We start from the raw sequence: 27707 nt of genomic DNA, 5'->3' as shown, positions 1-27707 counted from the left end.
AACCTTGTCTCAAAAAACAAAACAATGCCGGGGCTGTGGTGGCAAGCCTTTAATCCCAGCACTCAGGAGGCAGAGGCAGGTGGATCTCTGTGAGTTCGAGGCCAGCCTGGTCTACAGAGTGAGTCCAGGACAGCCAAGGCTACACAGAGAAACCCTGTCTCGGAAACAACAACAACAACAACAACAACAACAACAAAAAACAAATAAACCAAAAGAAAGACAACAAAAAGCGTTCCCACAGCAGCATTTGAAGACCTCCTTGCTAACTATGATTTCTATCTGGAGAGCAAAAGGATCCAAGCCAGTCCATAAGTAGCTTAAGTGTTGCAGACAATAGTAGTCTACTTGGTTGAGTAACTACGTCTTAGACACAGTGTTGCGTATGCTGTGATTGCAGCCTACCTCACTTGGTTGCCCCTACCCAGCTCCCTTACCATGTTCTGTTTTCCACAGCATTTGCAAGAACCACCTATTTTGCTTAGTTATTTACGTTGTCTTCCTCTCATCCCTAGAAGCAGACCTCACGCAGGTAGGGATTTGTTCATCTGGGCCAGAACCCTGTTTGGGATGTATCAAGTGTCAACGGGTTGTTTGAATTTACACACATCTCAGGTCGGAGCCTTAGCCCCCTCTCCCCAAAGAAAAACTGCCCCTAACTTGGTGAAAAACAAGGGTGGATGAGGAAAAAAAACACCCCGTGCAAATCTGGAAACAAGACTTAGGCCAGGATCACCAAGTCTAACCAGACAGGTGGTACCGCACGTACTCAGCCCCTTTCAACCACCCCTTCCACTCTTTCCCCCGTTCCGGGCGACTGGGACCGGAAGTACAGCCGCTTCCGCCCGACGTTGGGCGCCGGAGGGACGCGCGGAGATGACGCAGGTAGCACCGGAAGCCGCTCCCCTGTGAGGCTGCGGACCCAGAGCAGCGGCCGTAGGTCCAGGTCTGTATTCACGATTTGCCGGGCCGGGGCTGGGCAGGGATCTCCGGCGCCTGCGGCGTTGCTGACCCGCCGCCTCGGCCTGTCTTCTCCTTCTCCCCGCAGGCGCCATGGCTGCGGAGCGGACCCGGCCGCTGCGACGCTCTGGCGGCCCGAGCGCGCCTAGTCGGTGTGAGCCCGGCGCGAGGTCCCGGGCCCCGGGGCGCTCGCTCAGGTCAGTGCCGCGCGGAACACGGCTCCGGGTGCAGGGGACCAAGGGAGTCACGAATAGGCTGAGAGGCTCGGAGTTAATTTTAGAGACAAGAAAATTAGATCTAAGAATTCCTGTCTTCTGGTGCCTCGGTTTCCCTAGCTGCGAAATGACAACATTGATGCCTTCAGGCTATCAGTTTGATGAAAGATGATGAAATGTGGACAGGTGGTTTATAAAATGCAGAACGTTGTAGCGTGTGTAGGAAGGCACAACTATACTTGTGGGTATGCCTTGAAAACAGGTGTGTATTTGGGATGCTGCTTTTAAGAAAAGGGAGAAACGACCGTGTTAACGCTACATTGTAACAGTAACTGACATTTATTGTTGTAAGCCAGATAGTGTGCCAGATACTGTGCAGAACGCTTTATCCTGTTTAATCCTTATAAGCTGTTGTAGGTAAAACAGTACCAGGTTACAGTTGACAAGTGAAAAAAATTGGCTTGAAGTACATGAAACGATTTGCCCATGGTTACCTAACAAGTGAAATTTCAGAGCCTGTGTTTTCTAAACATTATTTGTATTCTTTAAGAGCTTTGGAAAAGTAGTCTCCAAACTAATGGCTTTTAGGCCAGAGGTGGTTGTGGACTCCAGTAGTCCCAGCACTGAGGCAGCTGAAGCAGGAGAATTGTGAATTGGAGATCAATCTGGCCTGCATTGCAAAAGCCTGTCTCAAGAAAGAAAAAGAATTTTCTAAATCCCACAAGCAAAAAAAGATTTTTAAAATAGTGTATTCACATGGTTTTAAATACAAAAAGATGTTTTGCTAAAAGGGACCTCATCCCTTTTCTCTCTAGCTCTCTCTGGAAGCAACCCATTTAATCAGTTTCCTGACTATTCACAAAATATTTTTATGTGCACATAAGCCTTTGTGTGTGCACACATGCACACATTTCCAAAGCCTCTGCTTCTTTTTTTTTTTCTGGCTGTGCTGGAACTCACTATGTACACCAGGCTATCCTCCATCTCACAGAGATGTGCCTGCCTCTGCCTCTGAGTGCTGGGATTAAAGATGTACATCACCACTCTGTGCTTTTTAACTGGGTGTACTTTGTAGGAAAGGGGAGGCAAGGAGATAACTTTAACAAAAATTTAAAAAATTATTTTTAGTGTGTGTGTATATATGTAGGACGTTGGAGGGGGCATATATATGCTACCGTGTGTGTGTCTGTGTGTGTGTGTGTGTGTTTATGGAGTCAGTTCTCTTCTTCCAACTTTACATGGGTTTTGGGTATCCAACTCAGGTCATCAGTTTTGCAGCAAGCACTTTTTACCCACTGAGCCATCTCAAAGGCTGCAAGTTTTGATTCCTTACCTGTACGGTTATACAGAGTAGAAGGAGGAGAAACATATTAAAACTTTGCACCCACAATGCCTTGCCTGTAAAAAGATGCAGGAGTGGAAACTTTTGCTTTAGGAAGATGGAGGCTGGGCAAGATTGAGCTGCTGTTTCCTGTGTAACTCTGGGAGAGCCACTCCACCTCTGGAGCCATAGAGTCTCTGTTATTTAGGGCAGTCGTCCTTACATTTTCTATGACCCATGCTAAGATCAGATGTGATATTTGCAGGCACTGCTTTAGTCATCAGGACCAACATAAATATGGTAATTGTGGAGAAGCAGAAACCAAACTCATGTTCCTGTCTCCCAGTTCAGTAATGTTTCCCCTCAGAGCTTTGCAATTGTTTCTGCTAAGGGCTGGAGAACAAGTTAAATGTTTGCACTGAGGAAGGTGAGGGGAGCAAGACACAAAGGGGTATGTCTAGAGAAAAGAGAACCCAGGACACAGAGCCTCAAGTCATATCCTCATCTCTGCTTCTGATTCTCACATTGCCAAGTCCGGATAGCTTCTGTTTGTAAATCCGAAGCTTAGACATTAGTTGAGCATTCCCACAATCACACAGGAAGTGGCTGAATCAGCTTTTTAAAAAATTGACTGGGCTAGCTCTTTTATTTATCCCAGCTTGCCTCTGTGTCCAGCTGTCCTGCCTTCACACTGATGAGAAACAGCACTGTGGAGCTGGCTATTCCACTGTTAGAAGGAGTGCGCCTATGATTTAGCGCACCTCCTCCTGCTGAACTCAATTCCTACTTCCTGAGCCTCCCTTGGGTGCTGCCAGCGCATGGTATTCCCAGACACGCGATGAACACATTCAGCTGAGCTCTGCGCCTTTAAGGAAGTCCCCTCCAAAATTAGTTGATTCTTTTAGAAAAGTAAAACTTGGTGGGTTTTAGTAGTATGCTTAGCATAGTGAAATGATTTTAGACAGGCTCTGTGTGGCACACACCTGTCATTCTGGCACTCAGGAGGCAGGGGCAGGAGGATACCGAGTCTGAGGACATCTCAAGCTAAATAATAGCCTTAGCGAAAAAGCAGGTGAAGAGAGCATGTCCAGTAGCTCGGGTGCCCGCCTCACTGTCTTGTGAGTAGTCATCTTAAAAGCAGGGTTTCTGGATGTGTTACAGACGGGCCGTGCTACGGTTCAGGCAGAAGAGGCTGGTTGTTATGTGGTTGGTGGAGTTATGTGAACTGCTTATTCTTTTAGCAGGTAGACCAGGTCTTTCATAATATTTCATATTAATATGTCCTGTAGCCCCAAACCCTTGACTTTGAATATTATCTTCAGAAACCCAGGCTGTTAGGTAGAGATGATGTGATTGAAACATTTGGTTGCTTCTACTACTATACAGCTTTTTATCTGGAATGTTCTTGGCAAACTAGATACTAGGAACTTGGATTTTACTCCATTTACATGAACAAAGTTGAAAGATGAGATTTGACTAACATGTCAGGAAAGAAGTTTATTTCTGTCCAGATTGAACTTTTCTTTTTTAATTAGATGACAATCCTGTAAGTAATGAGAAGGAAAAAAAAATTCCAATCACCACCAAAAAAGTCATGGAACTGTCTGAATATAATAAAAATCAAACTTAAGTTCTCCTGAAACCATTACCCAGTATCAACTTCTATCAACACAGAGCAAATCTTTTTTTAATTGGTATTTTTTCTCTTTCCATCAGTTTAATCTTTATTATTATCATTACTACTGTTATTATTTTTCAAGACAGAGTTTCTCAGTATAGCCCTGGTTATCCTGGAACTCTCTGTAGACCAAGCCTCAAGATCATAGAGATCCATCCACCTGCCCTTGCCTCTCCAATTCTGTGATTAAAGGTGTGTGTACCACCATCCCCAGCTTTTAATCTTCATTATATAAAGAATAAGTTGATACCTTGATATCAACTTGAAAATTCTTTTGTCCCATTTGGCCCTGGAATATTTATTACTTTCCCAAAAGGTAAAAATAGTGTAATCAGGTAGACATAGTGTCTGCAGATATTATTACCAAGTTAATATTTTTTTTCTTTTTTGAGATAGGGTCTCTCTGTCCTGGCCTCGCTTTGTAAGACCAGGCTGGCCTCAAACTCACAGAAATCTGCCTGCTTCTGCCTCCTGAGTGCTGGGAAAACAGGCATGCACCACCACACCCAGTTCCAGGTTAAATTCTTAGGAGACAGGAGTGCTTTTTCTTCCTCCTTCTCCTCCCCCTCTTTCAATGGCTTTTACAGTCTAGGCTAGGCTGAACTAACTACATAGCCAAAGCTGGCCTTGAACCTTTAATCCTCCCAACTTCAGCTTGTGGGTGCTGGGATTATAGGTGTGGCAGCTGCTATACCGATCTTGAGAGCACAGGCCTCTATGCTGTTCTGCTGCGTCACTGGCTGTGTGACACAGGTGATTTACTTAGTGAACTTCTTGGAACTGAAGTGAAAATGACACAAGTTTTTTGTGAGCATCCAGATGATTATTTTATTGCCCAGGTTGGTCTCCAACTTAGTGATCCTCTTAGGGCAGATTCTGAGAGGCCAGGATTGTAGGCACATTGCACAGTGCCAGCATTGTGGGGATTATTAATTTGCTTTATCTTGTAGGCTGCAAGGACCCTCATGGCGCTCTAGGGAACACAGTTGAGAGTTGTCACTAGCTTATGTGAGGCTTATAAAAGCAAACTGTGCACAGCCGTTAGTAGCCCATGTTCTAACAGACAGCACTGAAAGGGAGATGGACCACCAGAATGCCTGCTGCACACAGCTTATTACATGCTTGCTTTTCTTTCTTCTTCACATCCGTTTGCTTCAACATCTGTTATCTCTGCGGTACGGGTTGGCAGGTCAGGTTGTATCTAGCAGAGGTCACAGTTTCAGTTATTTGCCTTGAGTGTGTTACATCCTAGTGCTAGTCTTGTGACTATTTCCCAAGTAGAGTGGTTAGTTAGGAAGCAGTTTTGTAATGGCTTGGATGGAAGGTGGCATGTAGACGAGAACACACTCTTTATGAATGAATGTTCTACAGATCTTTTTGGTGACAATGCATGTGGCATGTGTTAGAACTTATGTCACATACTGACATAAGTTCCTCTGACACAGTTATATTATCATGATTTGTTAAAGTATGTTTTCTTAGATACATTTTCTTTTGTGTGCATGAAAGCTTTCAGATATAGTTTATTAACTGTAAAGTAACTAAGCATAAAATTATAATGCCAATTTTTACACTAATTTTTAATACTTCATTTATTACCAGTCTTGCTTGAACAATCTTTTTGAACAGAACTAATACAATATTTTGATGTGCCACAGGTAAATTTTTCCATAACCTTATGGAGAGAAAGGACTTTGAAACATGGCTTGATAACATTTCTGTTACATTTCTTTCTCTGACGGACTTGCAGAAAAATGAAACTCTGGATCACCTGATTAGTCTGAGTGGGGCGGTGCAGCTCAGGCACCTCTCCAATAACCTGGAGACTCTCCTCAAGCGGGACTTCCTCAAACTCCTTCCCCTGGAGCTCAGTTTTTATTTGTTAACATGGCTCGATCCTCAGACTTTACTCACATGCTGCCTGGTCTCTAAGCAGTGGAATAAGGTGATAAGTGCCTGTACAGAGGTGTGGCAGACCGCATGTAAAAATTTGGGCTGGCAGATAGATGATTCTGTTCAGGACGCATTGCACTGGAAGAAGGTTTACTTGAAGGCTATTCTGAGGATGAAGCAATTGGAGGACCATGAAGCCTTTGAGACCTCGTCATTAATTGGACATAGTGCCAGAGTGTATGCACTTTACTACAAAGATGGACTTCTCTGTACAGGTAAGGGACCTGGGAAGGCTGCAGGGGAGGGAAGCAATGGTCCTTTTCTTTAATAACTTACAAGGATTAAACCTTTTAAGATCCCCTTGAGCTTTCTTGAATCCCCCCTAAAACAACAACAAAAAACCTTGAGAAGAGCAAGTGTTGGTTATACAGGATATTTGTAATGGCATTTCCTCTGAGTAGATGTCCTGGCTCCTCTTCTCTCTGGAAGAGTCATTTCTTTAAGAATGTATGAGAAGGAGGCAGAGGCAGGTGGATCACTGTGAGTCTGAGGCCAGCCTGGTCTACAAAGCGAGTCTAGGACAGCCAAGGCTACACAGAGAAACTCTGTCTCAAAAAACAAAAACAAAACAAAACAAAAAAGAATGTATGAGAAAAGCTTTAGATATTCTCTTAAGTATACTATGAATCAGAAAACTATAAGGTGTACTTCTTGTTTCTTATTTTATCATTTAAAAAATTTTTATTCTGCTGGGCGTGGTGACGCACGCCTTTAATCCCAGCACTCTGGAGGCAGAAGCAAGAGGATCACTGTGAGTTCAAGGTCAACCTGGTTTACAAAGCGAGTCCAGGACAGCCAAGGCTAACACAGAGAGACCCTGTCTCGAAAAAACAACAAAATTTTTTATTTTACACCAGGTGGTAGTCTAGACACTTACTTTAATCCCAGTGCTCAGGAGGCAGAGGCAGGCAGATCTCTGAGTTTGAGGCCAGCCTGGTCTATGGAATGAGTTCTAGAACAGCCAGGGCGACACAGAAAAACCAAAACCCAAATCACTTTAGGTCTAATAAGAACATTTTGGATGAATTATTTAACCTGTTTGTTTCCTTGCCTTTAAAATAATGGGAAGGGACAAAGTCCTACCTTGCTCTAAAATCCTGTTATCCTAAGAATTGGATGTTGACTGTTTGGACATGGAAGCAAAGACAGCTGGATGGTTTGGTTTTGTTTTGAACTTTTTATTGATTCTTTGTGAGTTTCACATCATGTACTCCCCACCCCCTCGTCCTTGTAAAGTCCCCCTACCCCCAGAAAGAAAATAAAACGCACATACACATACACCAAAGCATAGAACACATCTTGTCATGGAAGCTTAGTGTGTCACAGTGTGTCCCACAGTATGCCGCTCTGTCCACACACCTTCACTTGTGAATGTTCACTGCAGTGAGAACTGGTCTGGTTCGAGGTCTCTGGCTTCTGTGACACCACTGATACTAGATCTTCACCAGACTCCTCCTGGCTATCCTGTTGCCCTGTGTCGTGGCAGTACTGCAGCTTTAGGTCAGCAGGACTAGTGCTTTCACATGCTCCAACAGTTCACAGATGCTGTAGTTTTGGGGGTGGGCCAACTCAAAGCCCTGGATCTGGGCCTGAATGCTAGCTTGGCTGGCCACCTGCTGCCTATCTTGCATCTGCACCACTAGGGTGAGCTCTCCAGCACTGCTCTGGCTAGGCTGCCCAATGCCTCCATCAGCAGGAGGCAGCGTCAGCTCTCCCATTCTCATGCCCTCAAGGCCGGCTCCCCAGCACCCACACCCACGCACACCTCCAGAACTACCTTCACTATGCTGCCCAGTCGAGGCTCAGGGCCAACTCTCCCAAGTGCTGCCAGTTCTCCCGCTCTCACACCCTTGGGGCTAACTCACATGTGCTTTCCCATCAGGGCCAGCTCCACTGTATTGCCCAGGTGAGGTACAGGCCCACTCTCCAAAGTACTGCAGCCATCAAGGGACAGGGACAGCTCTCCTCACTGTCTCAGGTGACGCGGGGCAAGGAGGTAGAGGGCATCACCCTGGCACACAAGCTACCTCCTCCACCAGCTTTCCCATCAGCCTTTCCCATCAGGGCCAGCTCCACTGTACTGCCCAGGTAAGGTGCAGGGCTCACTCTCCCAAGAGCTGCTAGCAAGCTGGATGTTTTTTGTTTTTGTTTTTGGAGACAGGGTCTCTGTGTGTTAGCCTTGGCTGTCTTGTACTCCCTTTGTAGACCAGGCTGGCCTTGAACTCATAGTAATCTACCTCCCGAGTGCTGGGATGAAAGGTGTGGCTAAGCTGGATGGTTTTTAAACTAGGCATTCAATGACTGTGTGACATGCTGTTCTGTACAGAGTAATCTACCATAGCAGTGCTTTCAGTTTTAAATGAGTTTATTAAGTCTATGGCAAACAACAGGTTAGAGAATAAGCAGCAAGCAGTAGAACAAAGCAACAGATAGTTAACACCATCAGATTGAACACTTCAGACACCTAGCAGAGATGACAGGAACAGCCTGCCTGGGAAAGCAAGCACAAGGTAGCACTTAACAAAGAGCAGGCTTACAAACTTCCAGCAGAAATCACCGGGAAAAGCCCCCTGAGACAGCCAGCTGACTTTCCCAATTAAAAGACTCCTGTAGAGTGAGACTTCTGAGTAAATAGTGGCAGATGACATCATCAAATTGAGTGCTAACTTAGCATCCCTAAAAAACTGACTAGGGAAGTTCAGTCAATCATTTGTATTCCCAGTTGAGTTTTCTTTCATTGGACACACTTCCCTGGCTGAACTTCTGCGTTTCCATTCCCACTACAGGGTTTTCTTGGGTTTTTTGTTGTTGTTGTTGTTGTTTGGTTGGTTTTTTAGTTTTTCCAGAGTTTCTCTGTGTGGCCTTAGCTGTCCTGGACTACCTTTGTAGACCAGGCTAGCCTTGAACTCCTGCCTCAGACTCCCTGAGTACTGAGATTACAGAGATGTGCCATTTTTATATTATGTGATAAACAATCGTAACTTTGGTTGGAAATAACTTACCTACTAGCTATTCTGAAAGACACAGTGTTTTAAACAGACTTAGCTGCTTGCTAGTGTTTTTGTTTGGTTGTTTTTGTTTTGTTTCTCCTCCTCCTCCTCCTTCATCCTTCTTCTTCCCCTTCTTTTCCCAGGGGGTTAACTTATTCTTGGACAATGCCTTGGAGGATACTTGAAATGTCTTAGTTGCTTTTCTGTTGCTGTCATAATACATCACAGCCAAAGCAACGTAAGAGAAAGCATTTGATTTGAGGCTCATGGACGAAAGTCCATGACCATGACCAGGAACACAGCAGTAGGCAGGTAGGCAAGGTAGGCAGGTATGGTTATTGGAGCAGTAGCTGAGAACATGAGGCACAGAAAGATAACTGGGAATGCTGTGGACATGTTCTTTTCTTTTTTATTTTTTGTAAAGATTTCTTTCTTTCTTTTTTTCTTTTTTTTTTTCTTTTTTTTTTTCCTTTTTTTTTGGTTTTTCGAGACAGGGTTTCTCTGTGTAGCCTTGGCTGTCCTGGACTTTGCAGACCAGGTTGGCCTCAAACGCACAGCAATCCGACTGCCTCTGCCTCCTGAGTGCTGTGATTAAAGGCATGCGCCACCATGCCCGGCTAAGATTTCTTTATTTATTATGTATACAGTATTCTGCCTGCATGTACACTTGCATGCCAGAGAGGGCATTAGATCACATTATAGATGGTTATGAGTCACTATGTGGTCCCTGGGAATTGAACTCAGAACCTCTGGAAGAGCAGTCAGTGCTCTTTAACCTCTGAGCCATCTCTCCAGCATGGACACTTTCAGCGCCCACCCCCACTGACATGCCTCTTCCAAAAAGGCCACATCTAATCCTTTCCAAACAGTTCCACCAACTGGGAACCACGTATTCAATTATATGAGCCTATGGGAGCCATTCTCATTCAAACTACCACACTGGAGTAAGGGACAGGAAAGCCCTCATTCTCAAAGCACACTTTTAATAAGTTTAAAGCACATGAGAGTGTACCTATATAATATAGATTATATTTAAAATTGTTACAGTTTTAAGTTTTGTGATACTATAAAATTATAATGGATATATTTCTACAAATTGTTGATACCTGCCCACATTTAGTCAGCATTTTGGGTTTTTTTGTTTTTGTTTTTGTTTTTGTTGTTTGTTTTTCGAGACAGGGTTCCTCTATGCAGCCCTGGCTATTCTAGACTCATTTTGTAGACCAGGCTGGCCTCAAACTTACAGTGATCCACCTGCCTCTGCCTCCCACGTGCTGGGATTAAAGGCGTGCGCCACCATGAGCACTTTGTTTTTTGAGACAGGGTTTCTCTGTATAGCCCTGGCTGTCCTAGAACTCTTTGTAGACCAGGCTGGCCTCCAACTCACAGAGATCCACCTGCCTCTGCCTTCCCATTGCTGGCATTAAAGGCATGTGCCACCACACTTGGCTTTAAATTGTGTCCTATATAAAGTACATATTTTCCCATGTGGTGACTTAGTCTGAAATGCCAGGCACTTTTTCAGTTTGCCACTTAAGGCATTTCATGGTTTAAACTTGCTTTGTGCTTTGTGGTTTCCCTGTAAGCCTTGATTTTTGGAACATTATCATCCATTTTTCTGTACTTTGGTGTGCTTTTTTAGTTGTAAGGGTCTCTCTGTGTAGCCTTGGCTGTTCTGGACTCACTTTGTAGATAGGCTGGCCTTGAACTCAGCGATTCGCCTGCCTCTGTCTCCCAAGTGCTGGGTTTAAAGGCGTGCGCCACCACCGCCTGGCGACTGCTTTGTTTTTTTTTTAAAGATAGTATTTCTCTGTGTAACAACCCTGGCTGTCCTGGAACTCACTGTGTAGACCAGGCTGGCCTTCAACTCAGAATCACCAGGACAGCCAGAGCTGTTACACAAAGAAACCCTGTCTCAAAAGAGGGGGGGTTGGGGGGGGGGGGAAAATAAATTTTAGTTTTCACTGTGGGGAAATTATGAAATCCTGATTTGGGCAGTAAATTTATGGAGACTCAGATTAGCACCTGGAGAAAGCAGTCAGAGGGTGACAGCTAACAACTGGCCTGGTGTGCAGAGGGGTAACTCTGCCTCTGTTATGCAGTTTATTTTTGAGATGATGAGAGAGGAACCTAGTGTTCTTTGTGACAGTCAATAGCTACTTATTTATGAAGTGTCTGCCATTAAAAACAATGTGGGAGCACACATGAGAGAAGCAGGGCAGTTCTTTGCTCAGAGGGTAAACATGCTCTATCAGGAAGATGACTTAATGTAGGTGAAAGTCTCCCTGAGGACCATGCCAAGGCACAGTCCTTGCCTTTCCAGAGTGCAGCTGCTGCTGCACTGCAGTGCATCATCACCATGTGGGATTCAGGTGTGGGCGGCTAAACCTGACTTTACAAGAGAAGTCAAGTCTAAATTTTTTTGTGAAATGTGCTGATTATTTTTTCAGTAGTTATCTTTCTAAATGTTAAAATACTGTATGTAAGTAATGTACAGTCTATGAGCTCTGCTGTAACCTCTGGACTGAGTGAGAAAAAGGAGAGCTATAACAGTGCTAGTAAGAGGACATGTGACTGAGGGTGCAGCTCAGTAAAACACTAGCCTTGTATGAGCACAGTTTTAGTTTGATGCCCCAGCTCTACCCCCACCAAAAAAGAAAAGGTAGTTAATTAAGTTTTGTAGGGAAACTTTGTTTCTCAAAGGAACAAATAATTCCTGTATTAGGGAAAAGTTTGGTTTTATGCAAAGTGTTTATTGGATGGTACCATTCACTGTTGCTCATGTGCTTTCTCCAGAAGGAACATCATCCTGTTGGCCTTGCTTTCCTGCTGCCTGCAGACTGACAGGACAGTGCAGAAGCCAGCACCTAGGAGTGCTGTTTGTACATAGCTAGAGACCATGTGATTCTCTAGGATCTAACATGGGCATCTCATATCTGTGAAGTAGGAAGTGGGCTTGACTTCTCAAAGCCTCCTAGCAGGAAAATCAGACCCCTCCACAAAATGCTTGGTTTCAGGATTTTTTTCTGGAACCTTTTGGTGAATATCTGTGACCCCATAATTCTTGCATTCTGCATCCCTGCAAAGCCAACTCCATGTAGACAGTGCTTGCAAGTTCTACCTCTGGTCCCCATCTGCCATAGCTGTTGTGGCCTCTCTATGTATTGCTGAATAAACCTAGGAGTTATTTTTCTGGTTTGGAACTCTTCAGTGGCCTGTTTAGTTTGAGTTCTCCTTTTTCCAAAAGTAAGGTTTTCACATTAAAATATCTGGCAGAACCGTTATCAGTGCCTTGCAAAGCGGAAGACAATTCTGCTGTGCGTTGCCCTACATATTGCAGGGTATGTAGTACTCTTTGCCCTCAGCTTCTGAGTCATCTTGCCAGCTCCATCCTTATCATTCAAGTGAGTTAAAACTTGAAAGTTTTTTTTTAAAGCTATAAAATCATTTCCTCAAACACACCAAAATTTGGCTTATAAGAAGAACTGGAGCATAGTTGAGGAGCAGCTGTGCCCAAGCCTGAGGCATGTTGTGGGACACCTGCCGTGCTATGAAGCACAGCTATAATCCCAGGAGACTTCATCTGAAACATTGTATGTTCTTGCATTTGCTGTGGGGTTGTGGTTTCCCACTAGTGACTGTGTGAGTGATATTGTGTATTTACATGTCAGAATAAGGGCCATGAGAGGAGGAGGGGGCTCCTGCCTGTGGTAGCCATCTTACACACCCATGTTAACGGAATGAAATTACCAGCTAAACACTGACAGCAGATCAGAAAGCCCTCCATCTTTCTGTGCTCTGCTGTGCTGTACAGGAGCCATGTCCTCTGTTGGGTTCCTGAACTTGTCTAGATTGAGGTATGAAATGGGAAATACCAGAATTAAAAGACTTGGAAAAGAACAGACAGTGTCACGTTAATACTTTATTTGTTACATGTTGAAGTATTAATACTTTTGACAAATTGAATTAAACAAAATACACTTTTCATTTTTCTAAGTAACTATTGGAAGACAAATTCTATGTGGTCTCTATTGGGTACCTGTTGCTGACCTCTGGTTCTCAAGAGTGTTAGTGATGATGGAGATTTGCCTGACAGCCTTTCTAAGATTTATAGGGCTGTGGCCCACAACTCCAGGATAGAATGCTTTAGCTTCCTCTTTGTTTGGGATTTGTCTGTTTCTTTATTTTGTGATTTGGGGTAGAACTTATAACACTGCACCAGCATTCCACCACTGAGCAGTGCCCTCAGTACTCTCTGTGTTCCAATAAAGATCCCTTGGTGATCCTCAAAGTCTCCCATGTCCATCACAACCATCAGCAAACCCGAGAGAAAATGGAGATCTAAACAGCTCCACATGGAAATTTTGCCTGTAGTCCTTGGCAAGTAATGATTATTTAAGCCATCCTCTGAGACACTGGCTCTTGATTAAAGGTGAACTCCGACCCCCTTTGCCCCCCACCAAACAGGGTTTCTCTGTGTAGCCTTGGCTGTCCTGGAACTTGCTCTGTAGACTAGGCTGGCCTTGAAATTCCAGATGCACCTGCCTCTGCCTCCCAAGTACTGGGATTAAAGGTGCGTGCCACTACTGCCCTGTTGGATTTTTTTGTGTGTGTATGAGTTCGGCCTGTATCTATATGTTTTGTGCCCTCAGAAGCCAGATGGGGTGTCAAATCCCCTCAAACTAGAGTTGTAAATGGTTGCACCCCACCATGTGGGTGCTGGGAATTGAACCCAGACCAAAATAGTATTTGCTCTGAACCTTGGAACCATCTTTCCAGCCCCTAAGGGAGAATTCTTATGTCTGGGGGTTTTTTTGTTTTTTGTTTTTCGAGACAGGGTTTCTCTGTGTAGCCTTGGCCATCCTGGACTCACTTTGTAGACCAGGTTGGCCTCGAACTCACAGCGATCCGCCTGCCTCTGCTTCCCAAGTGCTGGGATTAAAGGCGTGCGCCACCACGCCCAGCTTATGTCTGGTATTTAATATTTGGGATTGCAAGATAAATAAAAGCTCCTGAATTACCACCATGATTGGTGTAACCTTTTCATCAGAGGCCATGCTGTGACCTACATCCTTGGGGCTAGGAACCCTGAAGAAAGAACAGATGCACATACAATGAGACTGGGATCAGGTGGAGTTCTGATGGGAAGGGTTACTTAGGTGACTATAAACAGCTGGGAGGAAGAAGCTGTACTACTTAGGCTCTGCAGACATTGATCAGTCTGTCTGTAAAGAGTCATACTCATGGGGCTGGAGAGATGGCTCAGTGGTTAAGAGCACTGACTGCTCTTCCAAAGGTCCTGAGTTCAATTCCCAGCAACCACATGGTGGCTCACAACCATCTGTAATGTAACCTGATGTCCTCTTCTGGCCTGCAGGTGTACAAGCAGACAACACTGTATACATAATAATAAATAAATCTTTAAAAAAAGAGTCATACTCATTCCCAAGGAAACCTTTGCTGTCCCTTTTAGCCTGGCCCGAATGTCTAATGGTTTTGCCAATTCACCATGGGCCAATTGGTCTTGGAGTCATCAACAGGCCTTGTTGATGTCAAAATACACATCCATTGAGGCCCTCACACATTCAGGACCTCCTCCATTCCCGTATCCCTACTATCCATTGAGGTTCCTTGACATCTTTCAAGGAGGCTCCAGAAATTACTTTTCTTAAGTTATCCAATGATCTAAGGCTAAACTTTATCCCTCTTAGAATGCATTGTGCTTTCCTAGTTAGCATTCCTTGCAACTTGGAACTGTCGGGTAGTGAGTGGAGAAGCATGCAAGTGTAAGACAAACCTAATCAAATCTGAAAGTCCTTAATAGCCAGAGATCTATGGACTGTTTCAAGTGGAGGCATGAAGGGATATTTTAATATCCATCTGTAACCCAGAAGATAAAGGGAAAACAACAAGCTTGGATTCTGTCCTAGTAAATCTAATGCCACTTTGAGGCCCAGCAAGTCACATTATCCTGTCTGTGGTTTGGCTTTCTTAGCCTGAAAGTGGAAGTATTACAGAGGGACCTACGGAGAGCCTCTTTGGGTAATGAGTTTCCTTCTTCAAGGTATCTAGGTCATACTAACCTTCCTGGCTTTTCTCTTCAAGGGTCAGATGACTTGTCTGCAAAGCTGTGGGATGTAAGCACAGGACAGTGTGTTTACGGCATCCAGACCCACACTTGTGCAGCTGTCAAGTTCGATGAACAGAAGCTTGTGACAGGCTCCTTTGACAACACCGTGGCCTGCTGGGAATGGAGTTCTGGAGCCAGGACCCAGCACTTCCGGGGGCACACGGGAGCTGGTGTGTTGTGCTTTTTCAAGGGTCTTTGCAATTACTTTAGCCATGCCTCTTAAGACTAAGAGTTAAATCTTTTATTTTAGGTTTTTTTTTTTTTTTTTACTTGCTTGCTTGCTCTAACCTGCCATTTTCTCTTCTTAAACACTGCAGCTACTTCCCTGCATTTCAGTTACTTATACTTGGAACCTTTTCCATAGTTTTGCTTTTCCTTGGCCTTTGAAGCACTCTTTTGTGTACCTGTATTCTGGAAGAAGTAGCTGTCCTCTCTCAGTTCATTTCCCTTGCTGCACTGTCATATTTGTTCTAGTGGATTCCATACTGTCACACTTAGACATTTATAGATTTAGAGCTAGAAAACCGCTGGGCAGAAGGTAGTTCATGGATTGTGTGATCTTCAGAGTACACCCAGTTAGTGCCTGGCTGCTAAGTGAATCAAACAAGCAGCATCCTGGGGTAACATGAAAGAAATTTCAATTGCAGAGTGTTAAAGTAACTTATTTTCCTTGTTCAACTGTCCGGGAGGCTTCATGCCTCCTCCTGCTAACCTAGGCCTAGTCCTGGAAGCTTCTAGCCTCCATACAATCTAAGCTAGGCCTAGAATGTTTTCAGCCTGTGCTTAATAAGCTCATTCACTCTTTCTTGTTCTTTCTGAGCTCTAGGCTGGCTGGTTCAGCTCAGCTTTTCTGACTTAAAACTCTTCTTCCAGCTGACTTAATCTGACTTCTCTCTTGGCCCAGAATTGCTCTGCTTGGCCTCAAACTAATTCAGCAATCTGCTCTAACCTTCTGGCTTCTTCTCATTTTCTGGTCTGTTCCATCTCTACAACCCATCTCTCTATTACTGTCCTGGTAAAACTACCTCTTAAGTAGCTTCCCTTTCCTCTCCTTTCTCAGGAGAGTTGGGCACATCCTATTCTATCAAATCTTATCTGACTTATCACCTTTTCTGGTGCTCAATTAGGCATCATTTTCTTTTCTTTTTCAGGGTTTCTCTGTGTAGCCTTGGCTGTCCTGGACTCACTTTGTAGACCAGGCTAGCCTGGAACTCACAGCGATCCACCTGCCTCTGCCTCCCAAGCACTGGGATTGAAGGCATGCACCACCACTGCCTGGCTAGACGTCATTTTCAAACATGGGTGTTTCCTTTTACAAACTAACTTCACCTTCATTGTTTGGGATTAAAGGTACCATCACCCCTGGATCTAAGCTTTTCTTTACCTGATATGTGCTCTATACAAGGCTGGCCTTGAACTCAGATCTGTTTGCCTCTGTCTCCTGGATTGAAGGTGTATTTGTGTTCCAGCCGGATCACACAGATCACACAGAACTAGAAGATCTTTGGATGCGATCTTTTGCCAGAACAACCATGTTCTGAATTAACATTCCTCTACATTCGTATTTATGAGCCTATCTTACGTTCCTTAAGTTCCTTACGTTGTGCTTAGTAGTCTTTTAAACCTAACTGTTTTATTAAAACCACTTCCCCACACAATCAAACTCATTTATTTATGTTTAGTCTGCTCTTACTTGTTTAGAAATCTGTGGTTTGCCAGGCAGTCTCCAGAGTGAGTCCAGGACAGCCAAGGCTACACAGAGAAACCATGTCTCAAAAAAACCAAAACAATAAAACCCAAAACTTGTTCCTCAGAGTTTCTAGAAGGAAAGACCAGCATCTCTAGGTCCCCAATGTCCTTTTGAGTTTGGTAATATTTAAAAACATACTGAATATTCACTGAATATTAACTCATCCTGAACTATAGTTGCTAGGTGTGCTACTTGAAGAACTGTAGACACTACTGACTGAATGACTAAGAGTCTGACCTCTAGGAGCCTTGCTTTTCTCTTCCCTGGCCTTTCTGGATCCTGGGTGCTATTCTGCAGCTTATTTTGTTCTCATTTTTACCTTGCTTTCAGGTCTTAAAAGGGTTGCCTCTGCTGGTGTTTTCCCATAAACTACATAAAGTGGGTGTGATGTCAAGCAGGCAGCCTTAAAAACAGGATGCCTTCATTTCCACCACACTGAAGCCGACACCAATAGAAGGAAGCTTTCTCTGAGTTATCCTCTAAGATTTCTCAACCTTAGGATAAATAATAGTAATAAGAGTTTTGAAATAGGTTTTCTTTATATCATAAAATTGGTTTAGTAGCTCAATTACTGTGCTCTGGTTAGGAAGTTATGTATTTGGACATCTAGGAGAATAAATGTTACTGTTTTTACAAAGATCCATTGATAGTGAGGCATGTTTTAACTTTGTGTTGTATGCACTAGTGTTCAGTGTGGACTACAGTGATGAACTGGATATTCTGGTGAGTGGCTCTGCGGACTTCGCTGTGAAAGTATGGGCTTTATCTGCTGGGACATGCCTGAACACGCTCACTGGGCATACTGAATGGGTCACCAAGGTAGGAAGACAAAGGAATATCTTTGGTGTCAGGCTCCACACTGGTGGGAAATGGAGCATGCATGGTAGACTTTGTGTATATTGCAGATTAACTGTAGCCAAATAGATGCTCTCACAGAGCATGGTGGTAAACAGTAGTGATCAGCAAGTAAAAGTCACTTGCATAATCCCACAGATTACCTCAAGTAGTGATACATGTCTGTATCCCTGGCACTTAAAAGGCTGGCACAGAAATACCATGCGTACAAGGCCAGCCCTGGGCTACATAAAGATGCCCTCTTTGATTCAGTGCTATACTTTTCATTTTGGAAAGTAAGTGAACTGGGTGATGGTGATGCACGACTTGGATCCCAGCACTGGGGGGCAGATGCATACAGATCTCTGTGAGTTCGAGGCCAGCCTGGTCTACAGAGGGAGTTCCAGGACAGTCAGGGCTACACAGAGAAACCCTGTCTCTAAACAAAAAGTAAGTGTTGCAAGTTAAGGGTATAGCTCAATGGTGGACTGCTTACCTAGCACGAGGCTCTGGGTTTGATCTTCACAACTAAATGCAGCCCCCTGCACCCCCCCCCCCCACACACAACCCAACAGAAATGACTAAACAAAACCGCTATCACCACCAACAAAAAAGTGGTTTGCAAATGTGAGATAGGGAAGAGTGGTGTGTAGCTGAGTGGTAGAACCATGTATAAAGTTCTATGATCTAACTCAGCACCTCCTTGACAAACTATAAAGGGGCGCAAAGAAGAAAAATGAGTCTTTAACAGAATATTGTGATGTTTTCTTGTTTTCAAAACAAAATGACTGTTTCAAATGCAGTATTAGTGGCACATATCTTATGCAGATATACTTTTCTTAAGCTCATTATGCTGTTTTCCAAGAGGCTGGGAATGTAGGAGTAAACACAATAGACCTTGGCCTGATATGATGCATTTTATTTTTTATTTTTTATTTTTTTGGTTTTTCGAGACAGAGTCTCTCTGTGTAGCCTTGGCTGTCCTGGACTCACTTTGTAGACCAGGCTGGCCTCGAACTCACAGCGATCCGCCTGCCTCTGCCTCCCGAGTGCTGGGATTAAAGGCGTGCGCCACCACGCCCGGCTGATATGATGCATTTTAAACTCACAGTAGTAATGTCACAAATAAGTCTGTTTAATTAAATTCTGCGAAGGAGAAGTATAGTGTAGTATCAGAAAGTCTAGGAACTAATTAAGAGACACTTTCTGAGAAGGGCAAACAATGTGACTAAACCAGCTGGGGAAGGAGCACATGGAATATTCCAGACAGTGTGATCCATGTACATGTGCTCAGGGGTCGGAAAGCAGCTGTGCAGCTGTGCTACAGGAGGGAGAGCTGGCTTTGTACATGAGCTAGTGGTCAGAGTACTGTTAGAAGATACTACTGTTAGAAGTATTGGAGAAACTACTAGCAGTTATGGTTTAGGGTCTGCTATGATTTATGTGTGAGAAACACTAGTTAAGTGTGGAAAACTGGCAACGAGAAACACTGACAGACACAGGATGCCCAGTTAGGCTTAGATTTGGGTAGCAATGCATGATGGATCTGTTTTTTTGTTGTTGTTGTTGTTTGTTTGTTTTTCTCTTTGGTTTTTTGAGACAGGGTTTCTCTGTGTAATAGCCCTGGCTGTCCTGGAACTCTCTTTGTAGGCCACACTGGCCTTGAACTCACAGAGATCCACCCGCCTCTGCCTCCCAAGCACTGGGATTAAAGGCATGTGACACCACGCCTGGCTTTGATGGATCTATTGTTAAGATAAAGCCACCTAAAGTTACTCATTCATATAGCTGTGGTGGCTCACGCCTTTAATCCCAGCACTCAGGAGGCAGAGGCAAACATAATGCTGTGAGTTCAAGGCCAACCTTTTCTACAAAATGAGCCTAGGACAGCCAGAGCTACACAGAGAGACCCTGTCTAAAAAAAAAAAAAAGTTACTCATTCATTGTAGGCTAACAAGAAGAAAAAGGCCCTGGTATGGTGCTGCACGCCTTTAATCCCAGTACTTAGGAGGCAGAGGCAGTTCTGTCTCAGAACCACTCCCTACCCCCTGCCCCCAAAAAAGAAAGAAGCAGATGCCTCCCAGGTTTTAGGTTGGATGGACAATCTAAAATTTTCTCTGAATATGTAAAAGTAAAGACAGGGTAATTTGTGAGAAGATAGGTAACTACTGGGCATATTCACTTATTTCATAGAGAAGTTGTATATTATAGGCAGCTCTAGTAGATATGGGCTCAGGATTCTGCCTGTGATGTTCCTTTCTCCTCCTTTCATGACCTGAATTCCATCATCTATATTAAATTCTAAGGCACATTAACCAAGATATTGGGGCAGCATTGAACAGAGGTGCCTGATGCTTGCCAGCAGGTCTGCCAGGTGTGGGTGCATCTATAGCTCAGGCCTCTGAGTGTGCTGACTTAAAGGTTACTAGGACATAACAATACCAGATGAGTGCTATGGAGTTTTGCCTTTTCCTGTTACTATGTTTGCACGGTTCTATTTGATTTTCACTGCATTTATATGAAGTAAGGTAATAGGCATTTTGACTCATATCTTACAAACGAGTAAACTGGAATGCAGCTTGGTGGGAGGCTCTGGGTTCAGTTCCCAGCACTAAATGACCACCAGCTGCCTGGTCTCTTCCGGGCCTGCATAGTTACCAGATCTCTGAGACCAGATACCAGATTCTTATCTGAGTCTGGTGTTTTCTCCTATATGGTACACACGCTTAGGAAAACAGATGATTTTTGTTTATATCTGTGTGGACATTTTTCTGTTCCTTATTTATTTGTTAATTTTGAGGACTGGGTCTTTTTCGGTAGCCCTGGTTGACCTGGACTCACTATGCATGTCACACTGGGATTGTTCTCACACAGATCTGCATGTCTTTGCCTTCCACATGCTGAAATTAAAGGCATGCACTGCCACACATAGCTCCTTAAATTTAAGCCACACTGTGCGTGTATATGTGTGTCTGTGTCTAATAACAACAGTCATACATAATAAAGGGAATGCATTACTGGAGGTTAAACTGTGGCCTTGTACATGGTGGGCAGGTATTTCACCATGCTACATTCCAAGTCCACACCTTAGGATTTAAAAAATTAGTGCTGATATTAGTACTTCCAAACTAAAGATAAGATCACATGCTTCCACCTGGTGGTGATGGCACACGCCTGTAATCCCAGCACTCAGGACATAGAGGTCTCTGAGTTGGAGCTAGCCTGATGTACAGAGTGAGTTCCAAAGCAGCCAAGGTTACACAGAGAACCCCCGCCAAGAAAGAAAAAGAAAAACAAACAAACAAGATCAAATGTTCCCAACATCATTTAAGATACAGCTAGCTTCAGAATCTGGTGGTAGTAAAACTGTTAGGAGTTAACCTAATAGAATTCCACGTTATTTTTCTTTCTTAAAATCCACATTATTAAAAAAATTCCACATTATATATTCTATTATCAATAAAGCTCATTTTCATATCATAATTTAAAAACAATATAAAGTAGCAAAGGAACAAAGTGAAAGGGTCTCTGAATAATGGAGAATGCTTATGCTTGTAGGTGGTTTTGCAGAAGTGCAAAGTCAAGTCTCTCTTGCACAGCCCTGGAGACTACATCCTCTTAAGTGCGGACAAATACGAGATCAAGGTAAGTCTTCTCCCTCTGTAATTTATCTCATCAAAGAAAAATTAGCATATAAGAACTAAAAAGGTAAACAAAAGGAGCCGACTGTTGCCAGGGAGAGGTCTTAGTCCAAATCAACACTCTCTCTCTCTCTCTCTCTCTCTCTCTCTCTCTCTCTCTCTCTCTCTCTCTCTCTCTCTCACACACACACACACACACACACACACACACACACACACACACACACACACACACACACGAGACAGCCTTGACTGTCCTGGAATTCACGCTATAGACCAGGCTCGCCTCCCAGAGATCCACCTGACTCTACTTCCCCTTCAAGGCCTGTGTCACCACTTTCCAGCAGCTCAAGTTATCCTACACCCATTGGAGGTAGTTATGTCATACCTCTGTATGTTGGGCAGTTTCTGTAATTTGTAAATGAACTAAGTAAGTCCAGGAGGCTAGTGAGAGTACCTGGATTTTGATTTCCAGCATCCATTAAAAAGGCTAGGAATGGTGGCACACACCTGTACTCCCAGTGCTGGGGAAGCAGAGATAAGAAGATTCCTGGGACTTGCTGGCCAGCAGTGCAGCCAAATTGATGAGCTGCAGATTCTGTGAAAGACCCCCATCTCAGAAAATAGAGTAGAGTGACTGAGTGACTGAGGAAAACACCCAACATCAACCGCAGGTTTCCACGTGAACTCATACAAACACTGGCATATACACATACAAAAGAGAAAGCACAGAAAATTGGTTTCCATATGTTCTTACTGAGTTTTGGGTTTTCTTTGTTTGTTTTTGTTTTTTAATGTTTTGAGAGGGCTCAACCATGTAGCTCATACTGACCTCAAACTTGTAATCCTCCTGCCTCAGCATGCTAAGTACTAAGACTCTTCTTTTTTGGTTTTTCAGGGCAGGGTTTCTCTGTGTAGCCTTGGTTGTCCTGGACTCACTCTGTAGATCAGGTTGGCCTCAAACTCACAGCAATCCACCTGCCTCTGCCTCCCAAGTGCTGTGATTAAAGGCGTGTGCTCTTAAAGCTCATACCTCCTACCTTCCTCAGTTCTTAGATCTAAACTATAAAAAAGAAATGTTAACAGTTTGCCAAGAATTTACAAGACACTCGTGTTTCTTTGCTTTTGACAATATTTTAATTGAAATCTTAAGCCATATTTGTGGTGGGCATTATCTTCACTCAAAAAGGTTATTTTACCTAAGATCACATAGAATCCAGACTTAAGCTATAACTCTTGACTAAAACAGGAGTCTTGGCATGTATTTCCTTTGTGTCTGTTAGCAGGTACCACTTTTGTTTTTCTTCAAGCCGCACTGTATATAAGCCCTAGCTTTTCTTTTCTTTTTTTTTTCTGACAGAGTTTCTCTGTAGCCTTGGCTGTCCTGGAACTCACTCTGTAGACCAGGCTGGCCTTGAACTCACAGAGATCCACCTGCCTCTGCCTCCCAAGTGCTGGGATTAAAGGCGTGCCCCACTACTGCCCAGCTAAGTTTTTCTTTAGTATAATCATCTTCCTTTTTTTTTTTTTTTTTTTTTTTAAAGATTTGGCCAATTGGAAGAGAAATCAACTGTAAGTGCTTAAAGACATTGTCTGTCTCTGAGGATAGAAGTATCTGTTTGCAGCCAAGACTTCATTTTGATGGAAAGTACATTGTCTGTAGTTCAGCCCTTGGTCTGTACCAGTGGGACTTCGCCAGTTATGATATTCTCAGGTAATGTTTCCGGCTATGTGCTCTGTCTTTGAAAGTCTGTACAGTTCAGTAGTGTAAAGAAAAGACTGACTATCTGAGTGTGCAGTCAGTGTCGTCTTTTGGAAAGGACGGCATCAGTTAACAGCAGCTCTCAGGCAAATGTCTTAGGGCCACTGAGGAAGGGTCATATGCTGAACCAGAAGATCAAGTTCTCATCCCTCCTTCACTCGGAATCATGATCTGAGCATCATCCTCCCTTTCTGGATTCAAAATCTATTTTCTGGTAAATGAGAGGCATAGAAGGGAAGGCCTTTCCAACCTCCTTTAGGTCTATTTTTGGGGCAGGGGGAGCAGGGGTTCAAGACAGAGTGTCTCTCTGTAGCCCTGGCTGTCCTGGAACTAGTTCTTTAGACCAGGTTGGCCTGGGATTTAGGAATACGCCTGTCTTTACCTCCCAAATGCTGGGATTAAAGGCATGAACCACCATGCCCAGTCTAGTCTAATATTTTCAGTTCTACTTCATTGTCAGTTGCACTTCTGCATTGTTATTTGCTCCTGACTCCCAGTGGAGTCTAGTCAATAAGTGGCCTTATGTTAACTAATGGCCAAACTATGATTCATTTCCCTCTGAAGAAATTTTATGTAAGAGTTTCAATGATAATTTTGTGTCCCACTGAATACTGCTGACCCCTTCCTAGGAACGGGAAGTTTATGTTGGCATGTTTGAATGTAGTCTCTCGTACTGCATACCTATTAACAATTCAGTTAGTGCTCCATAGCACTGAACACTGCGGTTGTTGTTTATATATGACAAATACATTCAGAGTCAGCCTTTTATGGGAGCTGATTATACTCATAGGACTTTGATGAGCTTCATCATCACTCTGGTCTCAGCTACAGCTCCATTTGTGTCTGAGTCATAGGATAATTAATTAGGTTTCAGATATGTTAGAATCATTCGTAGATTGTGCTTTGAGAAAAAGGTCAAAAGCAGCCTAAAAATGAGTCATGGCACAAGCCCTATATCCCACATCTCCTCCTAGTCCAGCATTCATCCAGCCATAGCTATATTATTCAGAAGGCATAGTGTACTAGGAAACCAGGGGCATTAAAAGTGAGGAAAGAAACTTTGAAAAGCACCCAAGCCAGTGTTGTAGACGCTGTAGTCTTACCACTTGGCAGGCTGGAGAATCTGGAGGTCAGAGCCATTCTTAAGCTACATAATAAAAAAGTTGAAGGTAAACTATGTGAATTCGTATGTCAAGAAACACAGAAGCAATGAGATAGCAGAGGGGGTAAAAGTCTTACTACCAAACCTGACCACACGAGTTTAATTTCTAGAACCCAGAAGGTGGAGGGAGAAAACTGACTTGTACAAGTTGTTATGACGGGTGGGGGTGGGGTGTGTGGCGTTAACTGTAAGAGAAGCCACATCCTTTTCGGCTGAATTGTGCTTTTATTTGAGCTGTACTTCTGGGGAAGGCTGTAAAGGTAAGGTGGGCAGCGGGGTCATTGTTTCAGTGTTTCCTGCCCAGAACGGCGTCTCTAAGGAGTCCTAGAAGGAAAGTCTGTTGATGTTTTAGAGCTGGACATACGAGCTAATAGTGAACCTTCATGACTGCTGATAAAGTTTAAAGTTAAAAGGAACAATTTTATCTGTCTTTTCCGCCTCCTAACACAAATAAAGGAAGCTGTTTTGAAATTCTAGCACAAATCTTGAAGCTAACTAAAACAACAAAATCCCCACAAAATACAGAGCACACATGGCAACAAGGTGTGCACTTTAACTGAAGAGTCCCTGCGTCTGGAACAGGAAGGGTTACTCAGTCCAGGACCCAGACAGCCAGTAGGCCTTTTGTCTCTTGGTTTTTAGGACAGGGCTTCTCTATGTAGCCCTGGCATTTTTGGAACTCACACTGTAGTCCAGGATGGCCTCAACTCAGATTTTCCTGACTCCCCCTCCAGTGCTGGGTTTAAAGGTGTGTGCCACCTGGGCCCAGGACCAGGAAGGATTTCTGTTTTCACTTCTGAAGTGCCTGTCAAGTTCAGTATTCTATTCTGCCGCATTGTATTTTAATCTTGGGATTCAACTCTTCACCTTTTGAAACAACCTAGTTTCCATTGAACCTAGTTCTTTTGTTTTCTAAAACTTGCAATGTCAGGCTTTCTCTACACATACTCTGCTGTTTGACAGTAATAAAGTGTTGTTTCCCTGTCCCTGACATTCTGTTTTGTTTCCTTCTAGCTCAGTAGTTCTCAATCTTCCTGGGTTTTGTGACCCTTTAATACAGTTCTCCTCATGCTATGGTGACCCCAACCATGAAATTATTTTCATTGCTCCTTCATAACAGTTAGCAACTGTAACGTGAATATCTGCATTTTCTGCTGTAAATCAATGGCACAGGTTGAGAACCACTGCTCTAGCTAGTACCGTCTTGCTGTTCTCACTCGTCCTGGTTACCAGCCATCTTCCCATTCTAGCTGCTCTTTCTTGGGCATAAGCCTGTTGCTGCTGTCCTGTTAGCACCTAAACTAACCTCCCAACCAAAGGCGCCTACGGCGGCTGTTGTGGGGCAGTGTTGCAGACCCCACCTCAGCTCTTTTCCTAGTGACAAGTCACCAGACTTTTCTTGCCAGTCCTGTGCTTGACACTTAGACGCGGCTTTGATTGTTCGTTGTCTTCTTTTTCATTGGTGCTGCTAATGCATGGGGTCTCCCATTCTGTGCCTTTGTCATCGATATCTGAAAACTGCCACCTGTGAAATCTGACTGCTTTTCTGACTTAGCCAGTTGTTTCTAAAAATTTATGAATCCATTATATTTACAAATTATTGGAAATTTCTAGTATCTCCAGCCAGTAGTATTTCTAGAGAAAAAGCCATTTGCTTGCAGCCTGAGACTTGGTAATACTTGGTTCTTGATTTTAGATTTGTTCTAGACTTCACGATGTCCCTGGTGATGAATCAGGCTTTTGTATCTACTAGTAGGAACTGACTCTTGCATCCTAGTTTTCACTGGTAATTGACAGATTGTGAATCCTTGCCTTAAGTCTTAAAATAAGAATGCAAATGACTGAATAAAATGACTTTTAAAATAAGAATGTTAAGCTGGAGAGATGGCTCAGTGGTTAAGAACACTGTCTGCTCTTTCAGAGGTCCTGAGTTCAACTCCCAGCACCCATATGGTGGCTCACAACCATCTATACTGTGATCTGATGCCCTCTTCTGATGTGCACGTGTACATGTAGATAAAGCACTCGTCTACATTAAATAAATAAATAAATCTTTACGGGGTGGCAAATGTGTGCCACTCCGTGGGACCTTTGATGTGGCTTCCAAGGATTGAACTTGAGTCATGTGACTTACATGGCTAGTGCTCTTACTCCTTAACTGGCCTCTTTAACAATCCACAGCTGGGCTGGACAGGATGGCACCTGCCTTAAATCCCAGCACTTAGGAGGCAGAGGCAGATTGCTATGAGTTCAAGGCCAGCCTGGTCTACAATGCAAGTCCAGGACAGCCATAGCCAAGGCTACACAGAGAAACCCTGTCTTGAAAAACCAAAAGGAGGGAGGGAAAAAAAAATTAAGTTAATCTGTTAGGCTCCTTTCAGACCTGGATGGATATTTTGTGTTTTTACAAAGTGATCAAACCCCTGCTTTTTGTAAGTGGGGTGATCTTTGTCCTCACAGTTTCCTTTTTAATCAGACATTTTTACTGACTCTAAATTTGTTTGGGAGTTTTAAGTGTCTAAAGCCTTCTGCCTCATGACTCCAAACTCTCCTTCTTGTAGGGTCATCAAGACACCTGAGGTGGCGAGTTTGGCCTTGCTTGGCTTTGGAGATGTCTTCGCCCTGCTGTTTGACAACCACTACCTATACATCATGGACTTGAGGACAGAGCGCCTAATTAGCCGCTGGCCTCTGCCAGAGTACAGAAAATCAAAGAGAGGCTCCAGCTTCCTGGCAGGTGAAGCCTCCTGGCTGAACGGACTAGACGGGCACAATGACTCGGGCTTAGTCTTCGCCACCAGCATGCCTGACCACAGTATTCACCTGGTCTTGTGGAAGGAGCACGGCTGAAACCAGGAGCTACCACCACTGACTGACTTTGGGTGCCAGGGCTGCGGGTTTTGGGTGCAACGTCTGTGGCAGCCAACTGCATGAACCAAAGTTCTCACCTAAAGGTATCATCACGCAGTGCACAATCATTTATCTGTTTGCCAGGGCTGGGCGGGGAGGGCTTGTTTTACTGACATACACCGCAGCATGCTAATGGGGTACACCATTGACTTCATTTGTACTTAGTTATGTTGGTCAGTATAAGAGGTTGCATTTTTGGATTTATCTTTCTGAGTGGAATATTGAGTAAAGAAAGTTAAATGATTCACTAATCTGCTAATTGGTTGCCCATAAAATCACATGGACTCTGTTATTAAAGCTTTTTCCCGTAGCCTTTGTTTGAAATTGGACCAAAGGTACTATGATGTTGTTACAGCACGCTTTCTCATGTGGGGCTTGGATTTACAAGAGCCATTGTTAAAACA

The 27707-nt window shown here is 43.8% G+C and overlaps 2 protein-coding genes across 4 annotated transcripts in view; one reads left to right on the top strand and one right to left on the bottom strand.

The window, feature by feature from the left end:
• B3GALT9 (beta-1,3-galactosyltransferase 9) overlaps positions 1–27707 on the bottom strand; it is a 41194-nt gene that overhangs the window by 9963 nt on the left and 3524 nt on the right. The window lies entirely within an intron of this gene.
• Positions 841–27707, top strand: FBXW2 (F-box and WD repeat domain containing 2). Of its 3 annotated transcripts, XM_084798609.1 has the most exons (8): positions 842–943; positions 1046–1154; positions 5830–6339; positions 15220–15414; positions 17680–17813; positions 21387–21473; positions 23014–23183; positions 26955–27707. In XM_084798609.1, exons 3-8 carry the CDS (start codon positions 5850–5852, stop codon positions 27241–27243), a joined length of 1365 nt encoding a protein of 454 aa, XP_084654735.1. In that variant the 5' UTR covers positions 842–943; positions 1046–1154; positions 5830–5849; the 3' UTR covers positions 27244–27707. The 3 variants fall into 3 exon arrangements, with proteins under 3 accessions (XP_084654736.1, XP_084654735.1, XP_084654737.1); XM_084798610.1 differs by lacking the exon at positions 23014–23183 and having other exon boundaries at positions 841–943; positions 26955–27013; XM_084798611.1 differs by lacking the exons at positions 842–943; positions 1046–1154 and adding an exon at positions 1221–1434.

This window comes from Acomys minous, assembly GCF_964271855.1.
Source record: "Acomys minous genome assembly, chromosome: 10".
Taxonomy (NCBI): domain Eukaryota; kingdom Metazoa; phylum Chordata; class Mammalia; order Rodentia; family Muridae; genus Acomys; species Acomys minous.
The sequence above is the reverse complement of the archived record's forward strand: the minus strand, read 5'-3'. Positions and strand labels throughout refer to the sequence as shown.

Bases quoted from the DNA above. Each gene is read 5' to 3' on its own strand.
- FBXW2 (XM_084798611.1), top strand. From the start codon at position 1,341: ATGATGAAATGTGGACAGGTGGTTTATAAAATGCAGAACGTTGTAGCG. The intron at 1,435-5,829 runs GTGTGTATTTGG...GATGTGCCACAG, and splicing joins TGGGTATGCCTTGAAAACAG to GTAAATTTTTCCATAACCTT. The intron at 15,415-17,679 runs GTGTGTTGTGCT...TGTATGCACTAG, and splicing joins CCGGGGGCACACGGGAGCTG to TGTTCAGTGTGGACTACAGT.